The sequence below is a fragment of the Aotus nancymaae genome, unplaced genomic scaffold (assembly GCF_030222135.1).
Source record: "Aotus nancymaae isolate 86718 unplaced genomic scaffold, 86718_ANA_hifiasm-v0.15.2.pri h1tg000106l, whole genome shotgun sequence".
Lineage (NCBI taxonomy): Eukaryota > Metazoa > Chordata > Mammalia > Primates > Aotidae > Aotus > Aotus nancymaae.
Window position 1 is genome coordinate 3,862,340 of NW_026988521.1, and position 22,699 is coordinate 3,885,038.

At 52.3% G+C, this 22,699-nt stretch overlaps 1 protein-coding gene across 10 annotated transcripts; it reads left to right on the forward strand.

The window, feature by feature from the left end:
• The first annotated feature begins 3,862 nt into the window (after window positions 1–3,862).
• On the forward strand, window positions 3,863–21,436 carry DHCR7 (7-dehydrocholesterol reductase). 10 transcript variants are annotated; one of them, XM_021669733.2, is made up of 10 exons: window positions 3,948–4,033; window positions 4,580–4,938; window positions 6,561–7,224; window positions 8,629–8,732; window positions 9,373–9,595; window positions 13,701–13,791; window positions 14,698–14,911; window positions 16,757–16,961; window positions 17,854–17,985; window positions 19,927–21,436. In XM_021669733.2, exons 3-10 carry the CDS (start codon window positions 7,210–7,212, stop codon window positions 20,389–20,391), a joined length of 1,449 nt encoding a protein of 482 aa, XP_021525408.1. In that variant the 5' UTR covers window positions 3,948–4,033; window positions 4,580–4,938; window positions 6,561–7,209; the 3' UTR covers window positions 20,392–21,436. The 10 variants fall into 10 exon arrangements, with proteins under 10 accessions (XP_021525407.1, XP_021525408.1, XP_064226353.1 ...); XM_064370283.1 differs by having other exon boundaries at window positions 7,153–7,224; XM_064370281.1 differs by having other exon boundaries at window positions 4,580–4,701; window positions 4,864–7,224.
• Window positions 21,437–22,699: the final 1,263 nt, after the last annotated feature.

Genomic DNA, 22,699 nt, shown 5'->3' on the forward strand with positions numbered 1-22,699 from the left:
AGGCTTCAGGTCCTGTTTATTAACTCGGTATCTTATTGCCAGAGTCCATTCTATCAGTCTTACGATTTCTGTTTTAACATGAATGCTAGCCAGTTGCATCCAAACACCAAAATGAAGGGCTATACCCAGGTGTGTCTCATCTCCCCTCCTGTCATATCTGGGAACTCAGTTGTGTGTTTTTTTTTTTTTTTTTTTTTTGAGACAGAGTTTTGCTCTGTCACCCAGGCTGGAGTGCAGTGTCTCAATCTCAGCTCACAACCTCTGCCTCCTGGGTCCAAGCAATTCTCCTGCCTCAGCCTCCTGAGTAGCTGGGATTACAGGTGCCCGCCACCACGCCCAGCTAACTTGGTATTTTTAGTAGAGATGGGGTTTCACCATCTTTGCCAGACTGGTCTCGAACTCCTGACCTCATGATCCACCCACCTCAGCCTCCCAAAGTGCTGGGATTACAGGCGTGAGCCACTGCGCCCAGCCTGGGAACTCAGTTTTAAGGTTTTCTGTTGTCTCCTTGGTCAAGAGGGGCATCCCTTTGGTCAATGGGGAGGGGGCTTAGGATTTTATTTTTAGCTTATGTACATATATTTGTTTTCACATTTTTAATCATGTTTTTCCTGTTTGTAAAGTAATGCTTGTTCATGACAATTTGGAAATGCCACAAAAGCACAGGAATGTTACACATGCTAAGTTATTTAATCCTCACAACATCACCTTGGGGTAGTTTTCACGCCTCTGAAATCCCACACGATCTGCTCAAATTACCTCCTGCCAACAATGGCTGACGCTAGGCCTGGGCAGAGAAGGTGAGGATCCTTGAACATCTGGTTGTCCCAGAAAATGAGGAAGTTATCAAAGGATGGTAGGGACATGTCATTTGAAAAAAGAAGCCAATTTGAAGGGGTTCCCATTAGTCAAATATAAGACAATACAGTAAGAATCATGCCGTGTGCTATGGCTCACGCCTGTAATCCCAGCACTTTGGGAGGCCGAGGCAAGCAGAACACCTGAGGTTGGGAGTTCGAGACCAGTCTGACCAACATGGAGAAACCCCGTCTCTACTAAAAATACAAAATTAGCCAGGCATGGTGGCACATGCCTGTAATTCCAGGTGCTGGGGAGGCTGAGGCAGGAGAATCACTTGAACCTGGGAGGTGGAGGTTGCAGTGAGCCAAGATTGTGCCATTGCACTGCAGCCTGGGCAACAAGAGCGAAACTCTGCCTTAAAAAAAAAGAAGAAATCATAACTCAGTTAAAAAATCCATTAGGGCATACAATAAAAAATAAATAAAAGAGGAAATTCTCTACAGAAGAATGCTTGTTAATAAATGATAATTTATTAATAAATGTCAAGGGAATAAAATTAGAAAATTAACACTTTGTCCCAAGAAATAAGGGATTCAGGCAAGAGTCTTCATTAAATGCTAGTTTACTGGGTGAAAGGTAGTTTGGGAACAGAATATTTATAGTCTCAAAGTATCACTGCACCAATTACTCATTAATCATAACAGGAAAAATAGAGACTTCTGGCAGAAACCACTGAGCCCCACTAAACTCACTATCAATCCTGGAGCACAGTGATGTGTTTGCTCTCTTAGAAAAGAAAGCTGTAGGACTCTCAAAATTTATTATGTGAACCTAAGCAACAGAGCAAGGTCTCATCTCTAAATAAAAATGAATAAATTTATTATGTCAAGGGAAAGTTAAGTCCTAGAAACTGGGTCACATGGCATGTTCATAATTCTGTCTTTTAGATTATAGGTTAATGTTTTTCTTTATCATTTATGTTTTATAAATGACTAGGAGAGACCACAGACCAGACCTCCTCCCCTTTTAATTATTGATCTTTATTATAGATTGTGTCTTATTATCCTGTATTTAACTCAGACCAGACTCCTACATCTTCAGTTTAAAATGTTAAATATACCTTCCCCCCAAAAAAGACCACCTCAACTGGTCAGATTATCACTTTATGCTAAACATTACATAGAAGATGTTAAAATTCTGTTAAACTTCCCTAAACTTCGTCTGCATAAATGATCCCGAACATCTACGCTTTGAAACACTGATTTCCATTCTTTAAAATCTGTGCTTCCTAGGTGCCCTGTGCTCAAACTTTGCACTCCAGTGAACTCTCTTTAATCTAAATTCTGACCTGTTTGGCTATTTTAGGTTGACAGCCTCTGACAAGATAAAACATGCTTTGTGTAGTGTATTATCCTGCCAAGAAAAGAGCATAGCCTGAGTGCAGTGTGGCTCCCTGATTAGATCCTGGGGTTTAAAAAGGGCTGTAGGCCAGGCTCAGGGGCTCACACCTGTAGTCCTAGCACTGTGGGAGGCCATGGTGTGAGGATCGCTTGAGCCCGGGAGTTCGAGACCAGCTTGGGTAACATAGTGAGACCCCCGTCTCTACAAAAAAAATAAATAAATAAAATTAAAAAAAATAGCTGAGTGTGGTGGTATACTCCTGTAGTCCCAGCTACTCAGGAGTGTGAGGGAAGAGAATCGCTTGGGCCCAGCAGTTCAAGGCTGCAGTGAGCTGCGATTGTGCCACTGCACTCCAGCCTGTGTGGCAGAGAGAGACCCTGTCTCAAAAAGCAAAACAAAACAATAGCAAAAGGGCTGTAGAGGACATTATTGGGACAACCGGGGGAAACCAGAGATGGGGACAGATAACAGCTCTGAACTGATGTGGGCACTGTATTTTGGTGATGTAGAAGGTTCTAGTTCTTAGGAAATGGATACTGAAGTATTTGGGAGGGGGCAGATCATGGTATCTGCAACTAATGAATGGTGGGAGTGAGTGGGGAGGATAAAAGAAAAACACAAATATAGAGAGAGGGAGAGAAATGAAACGTGGCCACCTGTTGACCCTGCTGACTCCAGGATTCTGCGTGTTCACTTTACGTTCAACTTGTTTGTATGCTGAACATTTTTCAAAATAAAAAGCTGCAGGGAAAAAAATAAAGCATGACGTCTCTGAGGGCCACAGAGATATGGAGACCAGACCGCTCTGCCAGTAAGTAAGGCCTGTTACCCGAGCTGTTGGGTGTGGGGTCAGCAGACACCTTCGGCCGTCCCCACCTCCAGGGCTGCCACGCCCAGGACATGCCCGCGCAACCAGGCCCGTGTCCAAGAGCTGGCGCGTGTGTCTGGGTCTCACTATGGCTCAGCTTCTCCCTTTGCCCAGTCCTGCTGCTCCCTCCCCCATGGTGTCATTAGCTGCAGATACCATGATACCCCCGTCCCGTCCTCGCACAGGTGTGCCCCCTAATAAGCAGGCCACCCAGACTCCATCTCGGGTCACTTTGGCGGTCTCCCAGCGGCGAGCCTCCCCGACACCCTAGTGTTTACCTGATGGTTAATGGAGGATCCCTTTGCCCCAGGACGTGAGCCCCAGGAGGAGGGATTGTGTGTGTTTTGCTCCTCGCGGTGCACGGGCGCCTGGACACACGCTCCATCCACGTGCGTCGCGAGCCGCGGAAGCCCTATTTGCAGAGGAGGAAACTGAGGCACGGAGGCCCAAGATCATCCAGGTGATGAGGAGCCTGGCGCGTTCTCCGCGCGGCCCACGTGGCCTCCCCGCGTTGGGTCCCGCGCGAGCCCCAGCCCTGACCCCGTCACACCTCCCGCTGGTCCGCGGGGATCCGGGCAAAGCGCCTGAGACTGCGCCCCGCGCGAGGGCCGGGGCGGGGCGGGGCAGCGGGGCGGGGCCTGGGCTGTCAGTCTCGAGCCCGGCCGCTGCCGAGTGGCGGGCGCGGTGGGCCCGGAGTCAGCTCAGGCGCCTCGGCCAATCGCGGGGCGCGGGGCCGCCGGGCGGACAGGGTCCGCCTCCGATTGGCAGGCAATTGCTGATGTCATACGGGGGCGGAAGCCCCTACCGGACCTAGGAGACTCTGGCCCCTGGCTAGGGACTTGGCAGCGGGCAGCCGCGCGTGGCGAAGGGTGCGCGCGCGCAGGTGAGGGCTCGAGGTGCGCAGGTGAGGGGTCGAGGTGTGCGCAGGTGAGGGGTCGAGGTGTGCGCAGGTGAGGGATCGAGGTGAGCGCAGTGCGGGACGCGTGGCTGGGTGAGCAGGTGCCCACGCGCAGGGCGAGGGTGGGGTCGGGGTAAGGGAGTGTGCGTGCAGGTGGGGAGAGGGTCCCGGTCACAGGCGAGGGGCCGCTGGGGCTCCGGGGAGGCGGGGCGGAGGCTTGGGGGCGCGGGTCGCCCCCTCCCCACGAGCCGACCCCCCACCATGAGCCGACCCCCCCTCCCCACCAGCCGACCCCTGCGGGATGCTCTGTCCCCGCGCGGTCTGGAGCTCCCCCGGGAGGGGGCTGCCTGGCTCCAGGGTCGGCTCCTGGCCTGGATGCCGCGCTCCGCTGCAGCGCCTTCCCGTGCCCCACCTGTTGTTCGCCTCCCTCTCTGTCAGTGGCAAGCTGGGCACAGCAGCTCTACCATGAGACTGCCCTCCCTGACTAGCGCTGTTGAGACCCTGAGCGCTGAGCTTGTGCCTTTTGCTCGACTCCAACTGTGGGCCTTGAGGGTCTGCCCTCTCCTGAAATGTCAGCTCCTTGGGGGTCTTCATCTTTGTGTTCCCTGCAGGACTTTGTTTAGCCGGTTGAGAAGGATCAAGCAGGCATTTGGAGCACAGGTGTCTAGACACTTTTAAGAGGCCAGTTCAAGAAGGAAAACTTCCCTTCTGCTGTGAAACTACTTGGCAGGAGGTAAGTGTGTCTCAGTGCCCTGGATCCTGGGCTCAGGCTATGGCTTCACAGTGTTGAAACAATACGTACAGACTGGTCCACCAGCTCTCAAATGCCAACGACTGTCTGAGCCTCTTATGAATAAAATGCAACATACCCAAGGCACCTCCCCTTTGTTCCCAGCCATCTATTGGAAAGGATGTTACTTAGCTGCCTATTACAAAATCCAGTGCTTGTGACTAAAGAGCTGACTCCTGGGTGAGTGAACTCTGTAATACGCTAAAGCTACTTTTTCGGTCTGGTTTTAATCCCTTTTGACAACATTCTCCCCGAGGCTTTTTCACACTTCAGCTCTGAGGTTACACATCCCCCAACCGTTTTGTAGTTTCCCAGTATGTTACATGATCGAATGTTGATACCAGGCATTGTCTCCTGGTAGCTTATCTATGACTTGGGGCAAGAAGGATGCCACCCCATTCTGCTTAGCCTTCCTGTAAGGCGAGTGTGCACGTGGGTGGTCCAGATTAACATGAGTCAGTGTGGAAAGGAGGGATGGGAGGGAGTGGAGCACTGAGCTGGTAGGTTTGGGTTGGGAAGAACTAAACTTGAATCTTATCTTGATGAAAGCCTGGGACAGAGGAACTGTCTAAAGCAAGCTGGCAGGTGCCCACGAACGGGGCGAGGGTGGGTGATCTTGAGATCTGTCTCATAGGGTGTCAGCTCTTCTCAGAGGCACTTTTCTTTTATCCACTTTGATTTTACAGATAAAAGAGTGACTGGCACATGCTGGGCTCTGCCGTAGAGAGACAGGGTCCCTTCCCATCAAGACCTCTTGTCCTGCTGTGTACATCATAGACACTTCATAAAATTGTGTAAATTGAATTAAGTGCTGCTACTGCAGTTCTCACACCACACAAGGAAAATGTCTTTTATTGTTGAAATTTTTAAAATGAATGTAAATTTTTATTAAAGTAATTCATGCTCACATATTTTTAAATATCAGTGTTAAAAGGCTTCAAAAGAAATAGTCTCTACCACATCCCATGTTCTTGCTTGTGAGCAGCAAACACTTTTTTCACTCTTTTAGCTACTTTTGTGTTATTTGTACCTACTTATTTCTAAGTAATTTGCTTTAAGCACCCCCAACTTTGCAAATTCCCTTGTGTGCATACAATAGTCAATCAATTATACATTGTTATGACAAAGTTACAATTATTCACTGTTGAGCCAGAGTAAGGTCCTATAATTATGGTTGCTTTTTTACTTCCTTGCATGACTTTTTATTTTTTCTGGAGTTAACAGTTGCCTCACTTTTTTTTCATTTGGTAAGGTTTCTATGCGTCGATCATTCATTTTTTTCTGGATGCTCTAACCGAGCTGTCACACATATCAATAATTTTCCTACACACTCAGGTGCAACAAAATCCATCATTTTCATTTCCTGTCTTTCCTAGCCATTCATCTTGTGCCAGTGTGGACTGGTTCCTGGCTAGTCCTGCATAGCTGTCCTCTGGGGACCTGCCCTTGCCCTTTCACAGATGTTCCTTCAGCAGCTGTCTTGGACCTCCAGTTTCCTGGATCCCATGTTGTCCTTGAGTAATAGTTCACACAGGAATAGAATTCTGGGTTGCAAAAAAGTTTTCCTCCGAATTTTGAAGTTTTTCATCATTGCCTTCTAGAATCCAGCTTGCTGTTAAGAAATCTAAGGCTATCATTATTCTCACTCCTGGGTTTTCTCTAAAAGCTTTGATATTTTAAAGCTTCACAGTGATGAACTTGTTCTGGGAGTGGGGATGTCACTGCTTCCCCCAAATTATAACCATGTAGAGCAGCTGTGGGTACGTAGAGACATTCTGTTTTCTCTCTCTCTTTTTTTGTAGGGTGATTATTGAGGGTCCCATATAGGCCACTGTTCGAGGCCCTGGTCATAGAACAATTAAGAAGATACACAATTCCTGCCCTTGGGAAGCTTACATTCTAGTGAGGGGGGGCAGACTACACACCCGCACAAATGAATAATTCTAGGTGATGGGGAGAGTTACTAAGAAAATAAAGTACGCGGCGGAGGGCCTTGGCAGGGATCCTGGGAGCAGCTGCTTCAGATTGGCTGGGAGGAAGACCTCCCAAGGAGGGGACATTTTATGTGAGCCCTGGGCAAGGACACCTGCAAACATGCTCGAAGCAGAGGAAGTCCGTGAAACGCACGACTTAAACCGTGTTCAAGGATAAGTGACCACCCCTGTGTTCCTGGAGCCCAGGGGCTAGGGGAGCATGATGTGTGGGAGGGAGGGAGGGAGGAGCCAGTTTGTGCTCTAAGAGGGAGGGGCGTTCTGCCATGTTTGGAGAATGAACTGAGGTGAACAAGAGCAGGCATAGGAAGGCCAGGTGGGAGGGGATTGCAGGGTCTGGGGAGGAGAGAGAGTCTAAGACAGGATAATTTCTTCCCTGCCTGGAATCTGCTGTCGAGGACAGGTTACTGGGAAGGTGTGCAAAGGAGGCCAGCCCCACCAGGCCCAGGAGCAGCGGTGGATGCAGGAGAGAAAGGTGTTGTCTGTTCCTGGAGGGAAGAGTGGATGCAGGAGGGAAAGGTGGTGTCTGTTCCTGGAGGGATGAGTGTGTGCAGGAGGGAAGGTGGTGTCTGTTCCTGGAGGGATGAGTGTGTGTAGGAGGGAAAGGTGGTGTCTGTTCCTGGAGGGATGAGTGGATACAGGAGGGAAGGTGATGTCTGTTCCTGGAGGGATGAGTGGATGCAGGAGGGAAAGGTGGTGTCTGTTCCTGGAGGGATGAGTGGATGCTGGAGGGAAAGGTGATGTCTGTTCCTGGAGGAATGAGTGGATACAGGAGGGAAGGTGGTGTCTGTTCCTGGAGGGATGAGTGGATGCAGGAGGGAAAGGTGGTGTCTGTTCCTGGAGGGATGAGTGTGTGCAGGAGGGAAAGGTGGTGTCTGTTCCTGGAGGGATGAGTGGATACAGGAGGGAAGGTGGTGTCTGTTCCTGGAGGGATTAGTGGATGCAGGAGGGAAAGGTGGTGTCTGTTCCTGGAGGGATGAGTGGATGCTGGAGGGAAGGTGGTGTCTGTTTCTGAAGGGATGAGTGTGTGCAGGAGGGAAGGGTAGTGTTTGTTCCTGGAGGGATGAGTGGATGCAGGAGGGAAAGGTGATGTCTGTTCCTGGAGGGATGAGTGGGTACAGGAGGGAAGGTGGTGTCTGTTCCTGGAGGGATGAGTGTGTGCTGGAGGGAAAGGTGATGTCTGTTCCTGGAGGGATGAGTGGATGCTGGAGGGAAAGGTGATGTCTGTTCCTGGAGGGATGAGTGGATGCAGGAGGGAAGTGTGGTGTCTGTTCCTGGAGGGATGAGTGGATGCAGGAGGGAAAGGTGATGTCTGTTCCTGGAGGGATGAGTGGATGCAGGAGGGAAGGTGGTGTCTGTTCCTGGAGGGATGAGTGGATGCAGGAGGGAAAGGTGGTGTCTGTTCCTGGAGGGATGAGTGTGTGCAGGAGGGAAGGTGGTGTCTGTTCCTGGAGGGATGAGTGTGTGCAGGAGGGAAGGTGGTGTCTGTTCCTGGAGGGATGAGTGGATGCAAGAGGGAAGGTGGTGTCTGTTCCTGGAGGGATGAGTGGATGCAAGAGGGAAAGGTGGTGTCTGTTCCTGAAGGGATGAGTGTGTTCAGGAGGGAAAGGTGATGTCTGTTCCTGGAGGGATGAGTGGGTACAGGAGGGAAGGTGATGTCTGTTCCTGGAGGGATGAGTGGATACAGGAGGGAAAGGTGGTGTCTCTTCCTGGAGGGATGTGTGTGTGCAGGAGGGAAAGGTGATGTCTGTTCCTGGAGGGATGAGTGTCTGCGGGAGGGAAAGGTGGTGTCTGTTCCTGGAGGGATATGTGGATGCAGGAGGGAAGGGTGGTGTCTGCTCCTGGAGGGATGATGTGAGCAAGGCTCTCCTTCTTACAGGGCCCAATGGCTGCGAAGTCACAGCCCAGCGCTCCCAAAAGCAGGAGTCTAGACGGCGTCACCAATGGCAGAACCACATCTCAAGGGCAGTGGGGCCGGGCCTGGTAAGGATTTTGCCTGTTCTCCCAGCTACAAAGTCAAGTATAGTTTCAGAGCTTTCCAGCTTTTGGAAGTGTATGGACCCAAAGGAATGAATGACGTATTTAAAAAAAATTTTTTTTTTTGGTCAAGACTAATGAAAGGTAAGCAGTTTTCCACTTTATAAAGTAAGGAATTAAAAAAAAGAAAAGGAAACTAGGAATCATGGTCAGTCAACAATGTCGGAAAGAGACGGGCTTAAAGGACAGCGGGGGCCTTCCCACCACCCTGGGGTATTATGTGCGTCACAGCTCCCATTTTGCCATAGCGCCATGGGGACTTGGCGTGGGTGAGTGTCCTCCCCAGCCTGCAACTGGGGAAACCGTGGCCTTGGTGGTCATGAAAGGCCTACCCGCACTCACATTCGGGGCTCTGGGCCGTAGGTGGGGCCGCAGATGGATCCACCAGTTAATCGACGGCAGTAAAGCAGGATGTTGAATGGCTCCTCTGGCCGCCAGGAGGGCTCGTGCTGGGAGCTAACGCCGCCTTCTCTCGTGGGGCTGCTGGTGGGTTTGAGCATCAGGCCCCCACACAGAGCCTCTCAGGGTCCTGGTGAGCCCCGGGGCGGATGGGCCCCAGTGTGACTGCCCGTGTCCGCCCTCGCAGGGAGGTGGACTGGTTTTCCCTGGCGAGCGTCATCTTCCTCCTGCTGTTCGCGCCCTTCATCGTCTACTACTTCATCATGGCCTGTGACCAGTACAGCTGCGCCCTGACCGGCCCCGTGGTGGACATCGCCACTGGGCGCGCTCGGCTCTCGGACATCTGGGCTAAGACTCCACCTATAACGATGGAAGCCTTCCAGCTCTATACCTTCTGGGTCACCTTCCAGGTCAGCAGCCCCTGCCCTGGGGTCATCCTTCCATTTGTCTGGTACATGGAACCTGACTTGGGTTGAAATCCAGGTTCCCAGGACCCAGCAGGGCAGTCCCTGGACTCTGGTGTGTTCAGATGCATCCTCAGATGTGGGGCGGGGGCACCTGGCACGTCGATATTTGATACACTTTCAGACCATTCCCAGATGCAGTTCCTGAGCACGCCCAGCTCTGCAGGGACGAGCTGAGGATGGGAGCAAGACCCCGTGGGAGGGCAGGGCTGGCCCGAGGAAGCCCCACAGTCGGCAGGAATCTCGGCTCACACCAGGCCTGCAAAGGAACGTCTCAGTCCCCAAAGGGACGCTCTCAGTCATGAAATGCCACTCAGCGAAACCAAGGCCGTGTCTCCCCACAGGAGTTGTAGCAGGTCCAGGATGTCCTCAGCTCTCTTGTGTCCCCACTGGCCTCCGAGTCCAGAGGGAGTTCCAGGAAGGGGTTGCTTCTACAGAAAACCTGGCGCACATGGGTGGTGCTCATCACCTGAACCAGAAAAAGGTTTTCAGGGAAATGGTGCTAGAAAGAGGCCTGGGTTTTCCTTCCTGGGAAGGAGGATGGCTCAGATCATAGTTTTTAATTTTTTTTTGAGATGGAGTCTTGCTCTGTCACCCAGGCTGGAGTGCAATGGCATGATCTTGACTCACTGCAACCTCCCCCTCCAGGCTCAAGCGATTCTCCTGTGTCAGCCTCCCAAGTATTTGGGACTGCAGGCTCGTACTATCATGCTGGCTAATTTTTATATATTTTTTTTTCTTTTTTTTAAAGAGAAAGAGAGAGAGAATGGGGAGGAGGAAAAAGGAAGAGAAAGAGAGAGAGAGAATGGGGAGGAGGAAAAAGGAAAAGAAAGAGGGAGAGAGAATGGGAGTATTGCTTTCTTGCCCAGGCTAGAATGCAATTTAGTAATGGGTATTGAAAACCTCTTGTATACTGATAATTATACTTAATAATGTAGTCAGGAAGGAATAAGGGAAGAAGATAACAAACAGCCAACCAATATTTCATTTAAACCTATGAAATGCTATGCGATTACTGAGGAGTGATTTACTTCCAATTATATAGTCACTTTTGGAATAGGTGTGAGGTGGTAATGTATGTTTTGTGTATTTGAAGTGGAGAGTTCTATAAATGTTTATTAAGTTTAGTTGTTCCAGGTCTGAGTTCAAGTCCTGAATATCCTTGTTAATTTTCTATCTCGTTGATCTATAGAATCGTTAGCTCTTCTTGTTACATTGATCCTTTTACCATTATGTAATGTCCTTCTTTGCCTCTTTTGATCTTTGTTGCTTTAAAGTCTACTTTATCAGAGGCGAGAATTGCATCTCCTGCTTTTTGTTTATTTGTTTATTTATACTCTCTGGTTGGTAAATCTTCCTCCTTCTCTTTGAGTCTTTGTGTATTGTTGCATGTAAGATGGGTCTGGATGCAGCATACCGATGGGTTTTGGCTTTTTATCCAATTGCAGTATATATAAGTTTAATACTGGCGTTTGATGCTAGCTGGCTGTTTTGCCCGTTAGTTGATGTAAATTTTTCATTGTATTAATGTTCTTTGCTTTTTGATATATTTTTGGAAAGGCTGATATTGGTTGTTCCTTTATATGTATAATGCTTCTTTCAGAAGCTCTTGTAAAGCAGGCCTGGTGGTGGTGAAGTCTCTAAGTACTTGTTTGTTCGCAAAAGATTTAATTTTTCCTTCGCTCATAAAGCTTAGTTTGGCTGGATATGAAATTCTGGGTTGAAAGTTCTTTTCTTTAAGGATGTTAAATATTGGTCCCCACTCTTTTCTGGCTTGTAGGGTTTCTGCTGAGAGATCTGCTGTAAGTCTGATAGGTTTCCCTTTATGGGTAACCTGACCTTTCTCTCTGGCTGCCCTTAGTATTTTCTCCTTCATTTCAACCCTAATAAATCTGGCAATTATGTGCCTTGGGGTTGGTCTTCTTGAAGAATATCTTTGTGGTGTTCTCTGTATTACCTGGAGTTGAATATTACCTTGCCTTGCTAGGTTGGGAAAGTTTTCCTGTATGATATCCTGAAGAGTATTTTCCAACTTGGATTCATTCTCTTCATCACATTCAGGTACACCTATCAAACGTAAATTAGGTCTTTTCACATAGTCCCATATTTCCTGGAGACTTTGCTCATTCCTTTTTATCCTTTTTTCTCCAATCTTGTCTTCTCGTTTCATTTCACTGAGCTGGTCCTCGACTTCCGATATCCTTTCTTCTGCTTGATCAATTCGACTGTTTAAGCTTGTGTATGCTTCGTGAAGTTCTCGTGTTGTGCTTTTCAGCTCCATCAATTCACTTATATTCCTCTCTAAATTGTCCATTCTCGTTAGCATTTCGTCAAACCTTTTTTTAAGGTTCTTAGTTTCTTTGCGTTGGGTTAGAACAAGTTCTTTTAATTCACAGAAGTTTCTCATCACCCACATTTTGAAACCTGCTTCTGTTATTGGAACGCACTCGTTCTCCATTAAGCCTTGTTCCGTTACTGATGAGGAATTGCGATCCCCTGTAGAGGGAGAGGCATTCTGATTTTGAGTATTCTCTGCCTTTTTAGGCTGCTTTCTTCCCTTGATTATATATTTATCCATCTGTCGTCTTTGTAATTACCGACTTTCTAACTAGGTCTCTGAGCGGACGTCCAACTTTTTGTTTCCCAGCGCCGAAATCTGAGCAATCCACTGCGCCGGCCAAGACAGCAGTGTTAAGGTTGATGGTGCCTTTCTGCCCAGGAATCTCTGGACTCTGCACCAAGAACTGCCGCTTTAAGGCGCCAGCAAAACTGCCACGCCGGCCACAAGAGTCGCTCTGGCGACCCGTGGAGCTCCTCCGCTGGGAATCTCCTGGTCCGTGAGCTACAAATATTCGTCTGAAAGTGTGGCGTCCTCTCGTTCTCTGCGCTTTCACTGGGAGCTACGTGCCCGAGCTGCTAGTGATCAGCCATCTTGGATCTCTCTCCAATTTTTATATTTTTATTAGAGACGGGGTTTCACCATAGTAGTCACTGGTCTTAAACTCCTGACCTCGTGATCTGCCCACCTTGGCCTCCTGAAGTGCTGGGATGACAGGCGTGAGCTACCGCATCTGGCCCAGATCATGGTTAGCTGTTTCTTCCCAGGGTCCAAGCTTTTGGGCTCCAGAATCCTTCTCAGTTCAGATCTCTTGGTCCCTTTGAGTGAAAAATGTCAGGGGCAATGTGAATGACAAATAGACAAAAAGTGGGAACCCCTACCTGTCCCTCCTCAGATGAACAGACACAGAGAACAGAACACCATGGAACACTATTTGGCAATGGAAGGGAATGAGGGAGGCTCTGATGCAGGCTGCAAGGTGGATGACCCTTGAAGACACTGCTGAGCCAGAGAAGCCAGTCACAGACACCGCATGCTGTGTGGCTCCGTCTGATGCAATGCCCAGAACAGGCAAATCCGCAGAGGCAGAAAGCTCGGTGGTAGCCAGGGCAGCAGGGTCAGGGAATTCAGAGGGACTACGGACGGGAACCACATTTTTAATGGCGTTGAAAAGTTCTGGAATTCGTGGCGATGGTTGTACAACCAATGATGTAAATGCACTAAAATGCTGAATTGTGTACTTTAAAAGGGTGAATTTTAGCCGGGAATGGGGGGCACAGCTGTAACCCCAGCTGCTTGGGAGGCTGAGGTGGAAGGATCACGAGCTGAGGAGGTCAGCACCGCAGTGAGCTATGATTGCACCACTGCGTTCCAGCCCGGGTGGTAGAGCAAGACTTTGTCTATAAAGAAAAAAATTTTTTAAAGGTGAATTTTGTGGGATTCTCCTTTTTTAAAAGGTGACCAGGCGGGACCCGTGCGCTCTCCTGAGGGGTGATGGAGCCGTGTGGGAGAACGCGTTAGTGCCTTTCCTGGTTGATGGGTTTACTGTCCCAGAACCACCTTCAAAACTGGCAGCCCAGCAGTCTGAGCTTCCAGGAGCCATAAGCGCTTCCGGAAGAAAAAGACTGTGATTGCGATTCTCCGGTCCTGCTGTGCGTCCCCCTTTGCAGGTGGCCTCCAGGCGGGGGTGACCAGGCTGCTTCTGTGTTTCAGGTGCTTCTGTACACGTCTCTCCCAGACTTCTGCCATAAGTTCCTCCCCGGCTATGTAGGAGGCATCCAGGAGGGGGCCGTGACGCCTGCAGGTAGCCCCTCCCCCCACCCTTCGCAGGCTCCGGTTCCTGTCCCTTCCTCTCAGGGGCCTGTCCTCCCCCATGCTGCTTCCTCCCTAAGACTTGTCACAGAATAGAAATCCATTTTGCTTGGAGATTTTTCACAGCACCAGGCCTCAAAAACCACTGAGGGACACTGGGGCTGTCCCACACCCAGGTTAGAAATCACTTTCCTGGGTAAGGAGGGAAAGGATGGGCCCAGCTCCTTCCCAGCCCCATAGCAGGGGGTGCACTGGGCCCCGGAGCTTCCTGCAGAGACCTCCACGCCTTCCTCAGGGCTGCCCGTGGGAGGTCTTATCCCTTCATTCCTTGCCATCCTTGGAAACCCACAAGGAGCCTGGCTTCATGCTTCGCATGTGGGTGCAGACTGGAATCCCACGTGAGTGGGCCGAGGCACTCCTCAACAATTACAGAGGGGGCCAGGGACACCACAGGGCCATCCTCACTTGCTTCTGCCCCTCGGCCCTGACTACCTTGTCAGACTGCATACCTGTCACTCAGCCTACAGCCACTTAACCACATGCAGAACCAAAGGATGGATCGGCCTCCCCTCCCTCCTCCCGGGACGGTTCGGCTTCCTCTCTCTCTTCCCGGGACGGATCGGTCTCCCCTCCCTCCTCCCGGGAGGGATCGGCTTCCTCTCCCTCTTTCCGGGATGGATCGGCCTCCTCTCTTGCTTCCCAGGAATTAGGAGGAGCAGGCAGTTACTTGGCCAAGGGTGTAGGGATCTCAGAGATGGTGCCTGGGGCCGTGGATGAGGGTCTGCAGCAGCAGAGGCTCAGAAAGTAACCAGGGCCCCCACCAGGCATGCTTCAACCCAGCCAAGCTCCTCAACCGCAGGCTGGGAAAGTGCCTTGATTTCTGAATCCTCGTCTTCAGGGATTGTGAACAAGTATCAGATCAACGGCCTGCAAGCCTGGCTCGTCACGCACCTGCTCTGGTTTGTGACTGCTCATCTCCTGTCCTGGTTCTCACCCACCATCATCTTCGACAACTGGATCCCGCTGCTCTGGTGCGCCAACATCCTTGGCTATGCCGCCTCCACCTTCGTGATGGTCAAGGGCTACCTCTTCCCCACCAGCGCCAGAGACTGGTACGTTCTTAGCAGCGGGTCCAGCCTGAGGTAGAAAGCGGAAACTTCCACCACTGTGCTTTTTTTGCTGCCTGGGGCGGGTTGTTGTAAAGCATCTAACTTGCTTCACCCTGGGGAACCTCCTTCTGAGTGTTGGGTGGCTTTTCCAGCCTTGGCAAGAATGCAGCTGAAGATGGCCAGTTCAGATGTGGTGGCCGGATCATGGCCTTTAGGGCTGTCGTGGGGGTAGGGAAGCCGGAAGGAACCTCCGGCTTGGGACACGGGCAGCCCGTTGCCTCTTTGGACTAGCTGGTGAGGTCCAAAACAACCTTAGTGAAGAATCTTGTTGTCCCTGTGGCTTTAACAACTTCGCAGGAGAGCCCTGCTGGTCTGTACCCAGCATGGAAGCCTTGGCTGGACAGTGGTCATGCGCACATCTGTCTGTCCACTCATCCACCCCCGTCCACCCATTCATCCACCTACTCACCCATCATCTACCCACCCATCACCCCATCCTATTTACCCACCCATTATCCATCCACCGCTCCATCACCCACACCCACCCACCCATCCGTCTGTCCAAACACCCATCATCATCTATCCATCTACCCATCATCCATCCACCTATCCATCACCCACACCCACTCACCCATCATCCGTCTGTCCAAACACCCATCATCATCTATCCATCTACCCATCATCCATCCACCTATCCATCACCCACACCCACTCACCCATCATCCATCTATCCATCCACCCATCCATCCCCTACTCTCCCATCATCCATTCATCTATCTGCCCATCTGCCCACCCACCCACCTACACATCTAGCCACCCGCCCATTTACACGCCTATCTCCCCATACATCCACCCACCCACCCACCTACCCATCCATCATCCATCTCATCCACCTGCCCGTCCACTCTCCACTCACCTACCCATCCATCTACCCACCCGTCATCCATTTGTCCATCCACCCAGCCACATACCCACCCACCAGCACATCTCAGCACCCACCCATCTGTCCTCCCGTCATCCATTCAGCTACCCATCCATCCACTCATCTGCCTATCATTTACCATCCACCTGCTCATCTTCCCATCCCTTTCCCCCATCCTTCCACCCACCCACCCATTCATCCATCATCAACAAATGTTTGGTGGGGTTCTCTGGGGGACAGTTGCAGGCAGTGGGTCTTACAATTCAGTCTGGGGGATCCAAAAAGCCACGGTGCGTTTCCTTTAACTGTTACACCTAGGCTCTTGGGAAATGTTTCTGGAGGATGACACTTTGTAGCTTGTGTGTTACCGGGTAATGAGGCTGGCCTTTGATGCCTCCTGGAAATCATCCTCGCCGCCTTATAATCGAGTCAATGGTTGTAGACTTGGTGTTTTGCTTCTTTCGACGTAGCCTGCCTGAGGGAACTAGACATGAAAATCAGATTTTCTAGTTAACACAGAAATTGCTCCGTGTCCTCAGCCAGCTATACCTAGCGAGGATCTCCATAAGGGTTATCTTGGCTGATGCTCTGACCTGCTAGGGACTGGGGGATTCCAGTAACTGGTCAAATAACTTGTCCTGTACATGCTGGAAGCTGGGCCCGGGGCGAGTTTGTAGTTCTCTGACTAAGGATGTCTGCTGAACTGCAGCTGAACGCAAAGAGAGCGTGAATGAGGGTACCGGGAACCAGCCCGACTGAAGCTTCCGGCTGTAGGGGTCCTGGCAGCTCATGGCCAGCCTCTGCCTGGGCCATCTCACGTTACCCTTTGGGACCCTGGGCCAGTGCTGGGCTTCCACTAAGCAAGGTGGCCCCGTGTTGTGAGATGTGCCCACCTACTAAATGTATCTTTTATTTGTATTTTTAAGCAAATTCACAGGCAATTTCTTTTATAACTACATGATGGGCATTGAGTTTAACCCCCGGATCGGGGAGTGGTTTGACTTCAAGCTGTTCTTCAACGGGCGTCCCGGGATCGTCGCCTGGACCCTCATCAACCTGTCCTTCGCAGCGAAGCAGCGGGAGCTACACGGCCACGTGACCAACGCCATGGTCCTGGTCAATGTCCTGCAGGTGCCTGTCATGGCTGGAGGGGGTGGAACGCCGATGCTGGTGGGCTCTGGGAAACCCGAAAGCCAGCGCGTGTTCCCATGACCTTAATCTATCACACGTAGAAGAGAGTCAGCCACCCTCCCCAGGTGTCACCAGGAAGTGACTGGCAAGCAGGTAGTGAAGGAAGCCATCCTCGGGTGCCCGTCACTGCCGCCCTCGAGGGGGAGGCAGGTGCTGCACAGCCAGGCGTGGTCTGGGAAGGTCTCCCTTGGGAATTACACCTGGGTAGAATCTGGGGGTGAGTGGGAGTTAACCTGGTAGAGTGGAGGCAAGAGGGCGTGCTCCAGGCACCCCCTGTAGCGGAAGAGGGTGACAAGCCTGGGAAACTGAGGAACGTCCCACATCCTGAGCAGAGAGCATTCAGGAGCTTGGAGCCAGGTGAGGCTGGAGGCCTCATGGAAGTCTTCCTCTTAATCTTAAAAGCAGCAAGGCCCAGAAAGTGTGCGCTGAGCTGGGGTGCAGAGTGGCAGGGATCAGGTGTGTTCAGAAGTGTCACCCAGGGAGCCAGTGCGAGCCAGCGAGGAGAGCCCTTGAGGGTGAGGGAGACGGTCAGGGGCTGCAGACACTGCTCAGGCAGTAGGTTGACCTGGGTTGGATGAATTCCTTCCCCTCAGCCCGAGCCATTGCAGGCCCTGAGAACTGGGCTGGAAGAGATGCCAGGGCCATGGGCTCAGGCTGACTCTGAGGACGCCCTTACCCCTGCCCATGTCCCAGGCAGAAACAGCCCCCGATGCACATTGCGAAAGTTGCTCAGCAGCTCCCCGAGTGCCTCCTCCTGCTTCCGCCTGGAGTGTGGTCGCCCCAAGACCCGTCTGGGCTCCAGGGTTGGTCAGCAGCTGCTTCTGTCTCGTAGGCCATCTATGTGCTCGACTTCTTCTGGAATGAAACCTGGTACCTGAAGACCATTGACATCTGCCACGACCACTTCGGGTGGTACCTGGGCTGGGGCGACTGTGTCTGGCTGCCATACCTTTATACGCTGCAGGTGAGGAGCTGGGCATTTGGAAGACACACGCAAAGCTTTCTCCTTGCAGAAGTATCTGTCCTTGGGGGCGCCGAAGCTGTTCCCTGTTTCTAGGAAGAAGGGAAGGCCCATGTATTAGCTAGCTCAGGCACCTTGGGCTACCAGCCAGGGAGGTGGCCTTGAGCATGTTCCCAACACCATCTGCAAAGCAGGGCAGATGCCAGGTCAGGGCTGGATGGGGCAGTGGAGCTGGAGGTGGGTCAGTACAGGCACCGGCAGCAGGGGTCCTCTTCATTGCTGCCTCCTAGCATGCGCTGGGCACTGGGGCAGGGCTGCCCTGGGGGTTCCGAGGCAGTGCGGAACAGCGAGTGGCCTTGTCATTGGCATCAAGCCCTTCACTCCCTTCCCAGCTCAAGAGCAGCCCTGCTCTGATCTGGGGGGAGTGCTGGGCTCCCAGGTAAGGTGGCCGCTTGACCAGATACCACCTGCCCATTTGGAGAGCGAGGAGCCCCCTGGAGATAGTAAGAACTTACCCCAGGGCACTCGCTTAGCTGCACGTCAGGGTGGCCTGCCCCAAGAGCTGTGCGTGAGGGGGGAGAACCGACATGGAGAGGCTGCCACCTGTTTAGGATGTGACAGGCCCAGCGTCACCTGTGACAGCCAGTCCTGTGGGACAGAGGCGCGGGTGCCCTGGAAAAGCAGGATGCCCACAGCAGAGAGGGCCAGCACCAGGTGGAGGGTGCAGAGCCCCAGCTGGCCCCCTGCTCACGATGGGTCCTCAGAGCCCCCGCTTGGCCCACCCGGCCTCGTTTCTCCACCTGGCTGGCTGCAGGCCCGCTGGCTCCCTGGTTTTATAAACTCCGTTTTCCAGGCATGTGAAAGTGTAGTGATACATCCCACTATATAAAAGGTCCTACTTGCTTTAGCCTCTGTATGTGTCTTGAGATATATGTACAGTTTGTTACTATATTTGCATCAGGCTTCTCTGAAGAAATAGAATCAGTAGAGGGGCGGAGGGTATACATGTAAGAGAGAGATGTGTTTTTTAGCTCCTGTGATCGAGGGTGGCAAGTCCCAAATCTTCAGGGCGGCCTGGAGCCCCAGAAAAGAGTTGATGCTATGCTTCAGTAGAAGGCCACTTTTTAGCAGATTCCCTCTTTGGGGAAGGTGGATCTTTTGTCTCTTATGGCCTTCAACTGATTGGCTGAGGCCCACCCCCATTGTGAAGGGTCATCAGCTCTGCCTGGTCTACTGATTAGCATGTGAAGCTCATCTGAAAAGTGCTTCACAACTGGACTAGTGTTACATCGAATATCTGGGAACACAGTGGGTAAGTGGGTAAGGATAAGTGGACACATTAAATTGACCATCGCCATATTAGATTCGAAATATATATATATATTTGAGACGGAGTTTCACTCTTGTCACCCAGGCTGCAGTGCAATGGCACAATCTCAGCTCACCACAACCTCCACCTCCCAGGTTCAAGCAATTCTCCTGCCTCAGCCTCCCGAGTAGCTGGGATTGCAGGTGTGTGCCACCACACCCAGCTAAATTTGTATTTTTAATAGAAATGGGAGTTTTTCCATGTTGATCCGCCTGGTCTTGAACTCCCAACCTCCTGTGGTCCACCCACCTCGGCCTCCCTAAGTGTTGGGATTACAGGCATAAGCCACCATGCCTGGCCTTCAAATTATATTTTTAATACTTACACATATTTTATATTTATATTATATGTCAACATTGAGGGTATATAGACACACACACACGCAGAAGGCAGGCAGAGCGGCTCGTTTAATGCCCACAGCAGCCCTTGAGGTAGGTGTTTTATTTATGGAAGTGAACACCCAGGCAAGCGTGTGTCAGAGGCAGAGCTGGGGTTTGACGCCGGGTCCCCGAGCCCACGCTCCCGTCCTCTCCCTGGGCGAAGCACCGCTCGACCCCTTTCTCCTCGTCCCCCAGGGCCTCTACTTGGTGTACCACCCCGTGGAGCTGTCCACCCCGCACGCCGTGGGCATCCTGCTGCTGGGCCTGGTGGGGTACTACATCTTCCGGGTCGCCAACCACCAGAAGGACCTGTTCCGCCGCACGGATGGGCGCTGCCTCATCTGGGGCAGGAAGCCCAAGGCCATCGAGTGCTCCTACACATCCGCCGACGGCCAGAGGCACCACAGCAAGCTGCTGGTGTCGGGCTTCTGGGGCGTGGCCCGCCACTTCAACTATGTCGGCGACCTGATGGGCAGCCTGGCCTACTGCCTGGCCTGCGGCGGCGGCCACCTGCTGCCCTACTTCTACGTCATCTACATGGCCATCCTGCTGACCCACCGCTGCCTCCGGGACGAGCACCGCTGTGCCAGCAAGTACGGCCGGGACTGGGAGCGCTACACCGCCGCCGTGCCTTACCGCCTGCTGCCTGGAATCTTCTAAGGGAGCACCCCAGGGAGAAGCCCTGCGGGGCTGTCAAGAGTGTGTTCTGCCAGGTCCGTGGGGGCAGGCCTCCCAGCTCCGACTCTAGGAGCCTCTGTTTCCTCGTAAGCTGGAGAGAGCCAGCACTTGGCAGGTATCTGGTACACAATAACGCTGTGTTCCTGGCTTTTGTCTTCAAGGGAATTCGCGTTTACACCACTGCTGTGTTGCCAACACAGACCGATTTCCTCTAATCAGTGTCCCTGGGGCAGGAGGGTCACCTGGTCACCTTTAGTAGTCCTTTGGAGATAATTGGTTTGTCTTAGGAGCCCAGGCCGCGCTACACTGCGCAAACTGGTGTCTGACGCATAGCAGGACGTCTTCCCGCGCCCTGTGATGAGGCTGCATTTATTCTTGAGAAATAAAAGCAGAAGTGGGATGTGGGGTACGCTGGTTATCGGTGTGCTGCCTTTCAGCTCCAGGTCGCCCTCCCCGGCTGCTCTGCAGCAGCGCGCGGGGTCCGCACCACCGTCCTCCTTGGTCGTGTCCACAGTGTTGAACTGGCCAGTGGAAGGTGCCCAGGGACGCTGGGGAGGAAGGGCCTTCTCTTTTCAGCTCCAGGGCTTCCGCGTCATTTCCTTCCTGCTGCATAGCTGCCAGGGGCACACAGGGGACATCAGAGCACTCTGCCTGGAGCATGCAGACCTCAGAGGTCCCAGCACCAGCTGTGGCCTTTCGGGGGTAGGGCGAGGGGGCTCTGCTCCCCAAACCCCTGTCAGCGTCCACCCAGCAGCCTCAGCTCCCATCCTCTGGAAGGAGTTTTCACTTGCCCTGTGACTGTGCACAGACTCTGGCTCGGGCAACCCGGGGAACCACCTCGGGGGCCTCCCACACCTTCTCCAGTGAGGAGGTCTCAGTTCAGGCCTCGGGCGGGCACCTCCTTTCACACGCTCTCTTACCTGGGGCATTCTCCCTCACCCCCAGAGTGTTGTGTAATGCTCTTTTTAAACTTTACACTCTTAGTAGAGTGCATCTTTATATTAAACAACTTTCCCGGTTGAGATAAACGGCTGTGTGGTTTCTGACTTGTGGATGGGCCTGACCGCGGATCTGACCGGTACACGTGGCTGCTTCCAGTATGAGAAGGGACGCCCAAGAGAGACGCTTGGGTGCGGCGTCAGAGCGTTGGGTACACATGGGTGTGCGGCGCCACCCTTCCCTCTCCCTCCCATCTTGGCCCTTGTGTGCTGGGGCTGTTTTCGGGCTGGATGTGGAGAGTGTTCCACTCACCAAGAAGATGAAGCCAGGCTTGGCCACCTGCCCCCAGCAAGTGAATGGAGAAGCCAGAAAGATGGTGCCAGGTTTGTCTAACACCTGGAGAAACGAGAGAGTTTCACACAGGTGATGAGCCAGTGCCCACGCCGGGGCAGGGGGCCAAGCTCGGAGTGGCTTCACGTGGGAACTGTTCCCATAGCCAGGCCTCCCAGACAACCTGGAGGGGATGGGAACTGTGACCACCCAGACTGACTGAGGAGAGCCCTGGTGCTCACCTACTGGCCCCCACCACTGCCTGTTTGAAGATATGGGCCTGAGGGGTTCCAGGCATCATGCTCAACACAGACCATGAGAGTGATTCAAATACCCAGCAGACAGTAGCACGCTGCCCTGCATGGCTCTGAGCGGAGGGGACCTGCCTTTCTTCCCAAACCTTGGGAAGAAATTCATTTCATAGAGGCTGGGGTGTGGTCGCTGTGAGCTCAGATCCAGGCCTCCCTGCCCACATTGGAATCTTAGCCCCAGCATTTAAGAGCTGTATGACCCTGAGTAGGTGACTTATCCTCTCTGGGTCTCAGCTTCCTCTTTTGAAAGATGAGGGTCATTATTATCTTCCTGCCTTGATGTGAGAAGGGCTTCCCAGGCCCGTTTGGTGGGAGAGCTCTCAGCTCACATGCGGAGCTGCCTCTCCATCAGCTGGGGTTTGGTTTTCGTGGTTTGGTTTGTTTGAGCAGCTTTGCACTGGGTGGCAGCTTCCTCTTCCATGCACCTTGCATTTGTTCGATGGGTTCTGCAGATGCAAGGCTGTGGCCCGTGCCCTCTCCCACCAGACACATCTGCCCTCACGCATCCCCAGATGGAGCCAACTTGTCTCTGGTCGAGAGCAGGGTGACCCAGGAGCCCAGATTAGACAGTGCCAGCCTCTGCCATTCTTTCTCAGAACCCATCCTGTCAGCTCCAGCAAGTGTGCTTTCTGGTCCACGTTTAATAATCAATTACTAAGCACACATCTCTGTCCTGGGAGGAGGAGCCGGGCAGATTGCGGGCGCTGCCT